We start from the raw sequence: 8,237 nt of genomic DNA on the forward strand, positions 1-8,237 counted from the left end.
TGCGGAACCCAAGCTAGATACTTTTAAGGCCACAGCAATTCAATTGCTCATCAGCAGAGCAAGCTTGGGGTCTAGAGCTCATATTTAATTTTCCTGGAACATCTTAGCTTAGTCAATTCTCTACCAGGTTTAAATGAAAAAAAAAAAAAAAGATGCAGCAAAGCAGAAAAAAATGACCTTTCAGCCCATGCATGAAGATTTTAACTGAAGAAGAAAACAAAGTTGAGGAAAAATCCAATAAAGTTTCTTTTCATAGGGATGAAAAGCAGGTTTTTATTTTGCTGAGGTTTCAGGACCTGTATAATAAAGCTAGTCTGTAACATTTGTTTCACTTAACATTTCAAAAGCAAAGAGCTTCCCCTAAGCCAGTCCATTGATAAGTTATTCCTAGCACCCTGCAGGGTGCACCGTGTACCGTGAACTATGCCACGCACATCTATAGCAAATGTAGCTTGGGAGCCTCAGAGGAAAGGAATATGATCATTTTGGAAACAAAAATGCACTGAGTGAAGGAAAAAAAAATCATAAATCTTAAATCCTCTCACTAAGATGTTCAAAATCGTATGTTCACTGATGTTCCTTCTTCCTTTCTTCATCAACCCGCCTTTCACAAGACCGTGCACGTACAAAACAGAGACCTAATCAGTTTGTACCTTGGCTGTGGATTTCTCATCTTTCTACTCTTTATTCACCAAACACATAATTACCTCCCTCATAAATATTTCAATGCTGAGTGCATCTCGGATGCTAGACAGAATCTACCCCTTTACGGCTTTGGGAGCTATTTTGAAATTACCTGTTCCTAAGAAATCCCCTCGCAGGGAGAACTTCACGTTTCTCATTCCAGTGAGAAACGTTTTGGTAACGTTTAAAATTTGCTACTAAGCCCTCTGTATTTTGTAACATTAAACAAAATACTTCACTGAACAAAAGTTTTAGTCTGCCCAGGCTATCTGTGTACAGGGTTGCAGAAGAGATTCCAAGTGCTCTTCCTTCCTACAATTTCTCCAGCAGTGCTTGTGCAATCTGATGGAAATATCCCAGAACAGGAAAGAATAAATAAGCGAGAATTTATACTGAGCTCTCATTAAACTGCTGATATTTGCCCAGCCAAGATCTTATTCAATGGTATTATTTGTTTTCCAAATGGAAGCCTGAAGTTTTTCTTTTGCCTACATCAATGCTAATCTAGTATAATCGTAAGGAAATAAATTATCCGTATATTCAGATGTCACTCCTTTCATTGAGAGTCCATGAATGAAATTGTGCCGATGTCATTTAGACTTCTATTACCATTTCTCCTGCTGAGATCTGAGATTCCCCGATCTGGGAAATCTTTATCTCCCTCCTCCCTTCTTAAGTTTTTTTTAATTATCAGAAAAGTTTCTGTAGTGGGCTGTATTGCTTTTCTTCTAGGCAGCTGAGTTATTTATAACCTCTTAAGGAAATAAAAGATTTTAGTAACCAAAGTAACCAGTTACCTTAGTTTATCCTATTTAATCTGTTAGTCATGCTTCTGTCTCCAATTCTGCCATAGTTAAGGTATTGCTTAACAGCATGCAGGCAGACTTCTGTCCCCAGATGACAGCCACTCATCCCTGGAGGACGGATCCAGGGGATGGGTGGATCCCATCCGGGGCTGGAGACGCTGCCCTGCCTTGAAGGCACACATGCATCGTCCCTGTATTCCTTCTCACCTCTGTTTTAGGACACATGGTGATGGGAAGCTTGAGACCAAGCATGATCCCACAGCGTGTCTGCAAGCCATTCACCACAGATGCAGCTTTCAGCAGCAGAGGAGCCACTGGGAGCACAGAACTGAGCATACTGGGCACACTGGGCCTGGATGAACCTTAATTAATCCCATGCACAAAGCTGGTGGCACAGGCTCTGACTGATGGCAATTAACCTGCCTGTGGCATCTCCCAGAGGTGAAAACTCCAAGCTTCTCAACTTCCAGGCTCTCCGTGGCTCAGGCAGATCATCCTATGTTATTCCCATCTTGATCACATTTCCAAGATCTTCAGCTTTACTTTTAGGGTAGCAAACAAACATCAAAAATTTGAGCTGTTAATGTTAACCTCATGCCTCCAGTATCTGGAGCACTAGGTGGGTAGTCTCTGCAAGTTCAGGTGACCATGGTGGTGCCACACAGCCATAATGAAAGGGGGGTCACGTTATCCCAGTGGCCACAGTCACCTCCGCCCACTTCTCCTTCACTCCCCAGTTTGGGCAGGAGTGACGCAGCCCCCCTGCTGCCACTCCTGGCTATGCCTCTCCCAGGCAGAGGGACACAGTGTCAGCATCCGATCTTCTGAATCCTGTTCTGTGTTTCCTGTTAATTTACTGCCTGTGTAAGGCATTCAGTCTCTGTATCAGTTATTCTGCTTGTGAAATAGAGTAATAGAGGGAAAAAAAAAGAGGTTGGAAGGCACCTCTGGAGGTCATCTAGTCCAACCTTCTGCTCAACGAAGAGTAACTTCAGTTAAGGTAAGTATAATAGTTACCTACATGAGAAAGTCTGGAGAGACGCAAGAGGAAGGAAATTTTACATAAGATTAGCCTTGCTGTTGAGCCTCAGAATCCTAAAGCTGATATTTCCTTTAGTAATTCTATTATTTCCATTAGTGTGAATAATTTCTTACTCTCCTTGTACTCTCCCATTATATCTTTATTTTCTAATGTGGACATTTGTGGATTTTATCTGTTGATTGCTTTGGGCTATGAGACCTCAAACCAGAGCAATTTAAAGACAGAGAGGAAGAACATCAGTTCTTAAAAAAATGGTACAGCAAGACATCAATGTGTTACAGTGACAGCTTAATATGCATGTTCAGTATGAAGCTGAGCTGCTGTCCTTTCTATAAGGCCATTAGCTGTGCTTCCACAGAGAGTATCAGGTCGGACAACACTGGGTTTACCAATAACTAAGATTATATTGCAATTTGGAAGGCAATAAACATAGTTGTTGTCTTGGCTGCTGATATTCTGACAACCAGCAATTTTTCTCAGTCACTGTGTGTTATCAAACTTCATCGATCATACTTAGCATTACTAGCAGAGCACTAGGCAACATGCCATAGGCAACATGCCATAGGAAACAATCATGTGCTGGAAGGATGTTCTACTAGAGCTCTTTTGCTTGAAGTTAGCTGGATTTTATTGTGATTTTCTTTTCTTGAACCCTCCCTCTCCTCTGCTATGGCCAAGGAGGGATGCACACAGAGGATTCCTGACCCTGGGCTAGCCACATCTCCAGAGGTTGCTGGGGTTATTCCAGGCTACCAAAGGTTGTTGGAGTTATTTCAGTTACCTGCAAGGGGTGCCAGCCCCCAGAGAAGGGTTAGCCACGCACCAGCAGCTGGAGGTAGAAGAGGAGACACTCTATCAGCTCTAAAATGGATGAGATGTCTTTCTGCTTCTTGCTCCTCTGACTTCAGGGTCGTATGGACAGAATACAGCGCATTATTGAGGTCCACCCTGAGTTTCTGTTGCGAGACAAATTATCCGTTGGATGTTTCAATTAGTAAAACTAGAAGCCTCAAGTTCAGTTTAAGCACCTGAATCGAGAGAGAAACTGGTAGAGTGGAGGTTTTATACACATGCTGTTTGTGTCAGAAATGCCACCGGTGGGTTTTAGTAATGTGTTCAGAACATGCGCTGTGTCAGAGGCAGAGCGCAAGCTGCCCCCACACAGTTCTGCGAACTCGACCCTGACTTGCCACAGCCCTTATTTCGGTTTCAAGGCTCAACGGCGCACTGCAGTCCTGACCTAAGATGTCATCAGCCCTTACTGGCAATATCCTCTTCTGGGGAGCGTGCCAATCACAACAAATCGCTCCATTCGGTGACACTTCTGCATTTGGGAAAATGTCACCCAGCTGAGATTAAAAAATTCATTCATATATAACATATGCCTCACTCGAGCAGCTGAAGACTGCTTCTTTAGTCTTACAATTCCACTTGTCTCTGCCATGTCTTCCTGTCCCACCAGACTGCCTATGCAGCAGGTTATTTCTGCCTAACATTGCAGCAGTTCTCATTAATTTGTTACAATACCAAAGCGAAACTCTACTGTGAAAAGTGACTCTGTAAAATAAATAGACAAATCAAATCTCATCCTAGAGTTCTATCTTCATTAAGTGTCAGTAAGTCCGTATCACACTTGCCTAGGTAAGAAGTCAAGGGATGGACTCACCACGCAGCTATTTCGGCACACTCAGCCCAGACACCAACAATTAACGAAGATATGCAAACTGAATAGCGCCCTTTATTTCAAATGTGCAACCTTGTTCCTTTCAGCGGGACTCCGGGAATATGATCGATGCCTTGATCTGAAAACAAGGGAATTGCACTGCTGGTTTTGCAATTGAAATTCATGTAATAAATATGTTGATATCATGCAAAACAAAACAGGCTCTAGCTTTGCATTGCCTAGCTTTGTTCTTTCTAGACAGCTAACAGGAGAAAAAGGCAGTAAAATTTGCTGTTGCTGCTAATGGGACAGGTGAACACATATGGCAAATGGAAAAAAAATACCCAAGCTATTTTTATCTTCTCTGTCAAAGAAATAAAAGATTTTACGCTAAACCGTCAGCTGATGATTAATCAAGTTGAAAAGTTTTATTTCAAGTTGAGGGAATGGCCCTTTAAATTTTCCCTTGGTTGGAATAGGGGAATTTGAAAAAGACCTCTTAATGTTAACATCGGTTAAGAATACGAAGAGATGCTTTAGCGTGACCAAGAGCTAGGAGCAAGCTGTGCATTCTGAAAATACCCTGGGGATCGACCACTTCCCTTCTCGACATCTCACAGTGAGGGTGCGGCCGATGGCTGGAACAGAAAATGGGGCTGTTTCTCTGGAATCACCTACGTGCCTGCGCTGGGGCTTTGTGGCCAGCCCTGTTGAACTCTGTCAACATACAGTATCTCTCCTTCCAAAGAGGGAGCTAAAAATAAATGCAAATTTTGTCAGCTGTGTGTATTCCACTCTTCCATTAGGCTACCCGCTGAGTACCGGCGTCTCTGCAGTCTTGCAAGGGGCTGCCAAGGCTGGTGGTGCACCCGCCGGTGGAAGAGAACACCAGGAGGATTTTATTGCTTAGGCACAAGATTAGAGTTGTATTCTTTGAGAGAAGTGGTGTCTCTTTTCAGGCTTCTGCCATGTTGGTGCTGATATATCCATAGAAGTGCCAAGCCACTGCGTGCACCTGTACTATTAACCTTGATGCTGTGTCTTGGGAGAGACAAGGATGTTTATTAGTTCTATAAACCAAACATCTACTATCTCCTCAGAGTATGCAAAAGCCTTAAGTGCAGTTTTGTAACCCACAACTAACTCCTAGTGCATCCTTAAGAGTATTCCCTGATGAAATATATGAGCCATTGTAGATCTGGCCTAATAGCCTGAGTTAACCCTTCAGGACAGACACCTCTCAGATGGCTGGAAAATGAAGGGCAACAGCCCAGAATGAGGGTTGAACTTCAAAGCCAGAGTTTAAATTGCTACCCCTTTTTTGCTCACTGATTATTTTGCATTATATCGGAGATCAGTCAGGAAGAAGAGAAAGACTTGGAGCAGGAGACTAAAGTAACACATGACAGAACTGTTCGATGTTTTAATGTCTGGGGGATTTAGTCCCTTATCTCTGATGCCAGCTGGGAGGAATGAAAGACTTTTCTTGGCATTAGATTAAAATTAAAACATCACTTATAAGAAGTAATGGTCAAGCTGAAAGAGGTTCAGAGGTTCACCTTGAGGTTTGGCTTTGATTAAGTATCCAGAAATACCAATGCCTCTTTAAATGATCTGACCCTCTTGGTAATGAGCGGGGCAGGGAGGACACCCTGTTTCTCCAGCATTTTCTGTTGTTCCCTGGGCACAGGAGGATAGCGAAGTGTGGCCAATTTGCTTCCTTTTCTACTCAGAAATCATTCAGAGAGGCTCTGATTTTAATGGCCACGGAGCAGAAATGTAAAATAGTAAAAATACTAAGTGAACCGAACTTTTCTAAATTTCTAGGAAGGCTTGGGTTCTGTGAGGGCAACAATTTGGTTTACTGTTTGTCTTCTTCAAGTATTTCCCCTTGCCTAAATTCCAAGTGATCAGTTTTACTGTGTACTTCCCAGCTGCCTTCCCTCCCCGATCTCTCCGTGACGTGCAGAACTCTTTGGTTTGTGTTCACATGGGTGTTGTCAGGATGTTGTAGACCTCTAGGGCCAAATTCATCCCAAATGTAACTTGGAAGGAAATGGAGGGAACGGCTTCAGAAAAAAGATTTGATCCCTGGTGCATCACAAGGTTCTGTATCCTGTTGAGTTCCGCTTTTATTACATGGCAGAGCTGTAATTTGAAGCTGAAGCAACAAACAACATCCAGCTTCACAGGGTCTGCTCACACGTTGTTCTAGAAATCCAGACACATAGCCTGGAGGTAGGGGTTCTGCAGCCCCTGCTCACAGGCATTACCCTCGGGGTCTTCCCTTGTCCTCAAGGCAGTTTCATGGTTTACAATCTGAGACATCCACACCAGTTATTGCAGCCTACCCCCGTGCTATGGCGTGATGAATCTTGCTAATGCAATCACAAAAAAAAAAAAAAAAAAAAAAAAAGGATTAAAATGAGGGATTGTGACAGGCGGTCCCCAAACCACCAGCCAGCGAAGAGAAAGCCAATTCCGCAGTGAATGTATGAGTGGCACATGGTCTGCCAGCACATTCAAAGCAGCGATAAGTGACTGATGGCATAGAAGGTTTCTCTGAAGTGTCAGAGCAATTGCAGAACTGCCAAGCAGATCGCAGCTTGTGTCTGCAGAATGTAAGGAAGTGTCAAGAGAGACAATTGCAAGAGACATCAAAGTAATTTCAAGAAAGAAACAAGCAGTAACCAGAAAGCACTATGAAGACTTGTACCAAGAAACAGAAGAATGAGTCTTGCAATGGACATCTAAATCAGTGCTTAATTTAATCCCCAAACCAGTGCCTACAGTCTAAGTACAGCACTGGGACGGGCCTGTTCGAGGTCAGTCATCACACGCCTTAACTGTCTTCTTGAAAACCCTGAGGTGACATGGTGGTTTTGAAAGGCTTGCCTCTTCTCTGGTTTGCACATTTTCTGTGTGCCTGTCTGCCTTTCTCTGGGACTGAAATCCAGGACTTACAACCATTGTGTCCCAAACCTCCATTTACTGCATTGCCTTGCTCCTATGTAAGTTTAAAAAGGCAAGCGATTTAGAAAGGCGTCTACTTTATCCCATCTTCTTTTCTTAATATAACTGGAAGGATGTGTTCCTGCATGAAATTATCCAGTAATTTTCTTGTCTTTATTTTCAGTGTTTCAAGTGTTCTTAGGAAAAGCACTGCCAGACTTTCAACATATTGTTATGGTTATCACCTTGATAAATATAACCCTATTCTGTCTGCTTACCCCTCTCTTTGAGTCTTCCCTGCTGACTCCTTATTCTCTTTCCTATCAAGCGTAAGTTTCTTTTCTTAATTTTCAGCATCTTCACAGCCTTTTCCTCAACCAGTCTCCAAAATCTCCATGGCTAGGTCTTCACCTTTTCTACCACCTCTCGATCATTATGAAAACGTTCATTCCAATTCCCTGCTCATCCATAGAAAGCCTCCAGCTTGTTAAAACTTCAGCGATGAGCTATGGGGTTTTTTGCACTTTCCATTGTCCCGTTTGAGAGAAGGTCCTTGTAACTAAATACTCACAAAGGCAGCTCCTCCTCAAAGGCACGCTCTGGCAATACACCGGCAAGTGTAGCTCGCAAGCAGGCTGACCTGGCTGCTGATCCGTAGTCCCGCTGTTTCATTGTCCGTCTCCTCTCTCAGAATGCCTCACATGAAGACTATTAGCAACTTAGGGCAAGAAACTATTTCTGTATTATTTTACACAGTTTCCTTGACTGACAGTTAGGTAATACACAGAAATACAAATGAAATTGCTATTCCACAGCCTAAGAGACACCCTGTCAGGACTTATTCCTGACCACGCTCTGATGAACCCAAATGCCTGCGAAGACCTTCAGTTAAGCTTATGAAGCATGATTCAAGCTGTCATGATACTTCTCAGTGACCTGACTTCAGATATAAACGCCAAGCCTCTGATAGCAGTCTTTTATGTTTCACTAGAAAATGCCTACTGTAGAAAAATTCAACAGAAAATAATAAGAGCCCAAGGGGTCAGATATTCATCCAATTCAGAGCTGGAGATTTTAAGAGCAGGTATTC

General features: G+C 42.9%; 1 protein-coding gene across 1 annotated transcript in view; it reads right to left on the reverse strand.

The window, feature by feature from the left end:
• The window catches only part of LOC104127980 (myotubularin-related protein 8), a 36,088-nt gene extending 28,269 nt beyond the window's left edge, over positions 1-7,819 (reverse strand). The window contains exon 1 of the mRNA XM_035896160.1: positions 7,719-7,819. Coding sequence (XP_035752053.1) covers positions 7,719-7,819 — 101 coding nt within the window. The remainder of the gene's footprint in view (positions 1-7,718) is intronic.
• Positions 7,820-8,237: the final 418 nt, after the last annotated feature.

The sequence above is a fragment of the Egretta garzetta genome, unplaced genomic scaffold (genome assembly GCF_000687185.1).
Source record: "Egretta garzetta isolate BGI_Z169 unplaced genomic scaffold, ASM68718v1 scaffold226, whole genome shotgun sequence".
Lineage (NCBI taxonomy): Eukaryota > Metazoa > Chordata > Aves > Pelecaniformes > Ardeidae > Egretta > Egretta garzetta.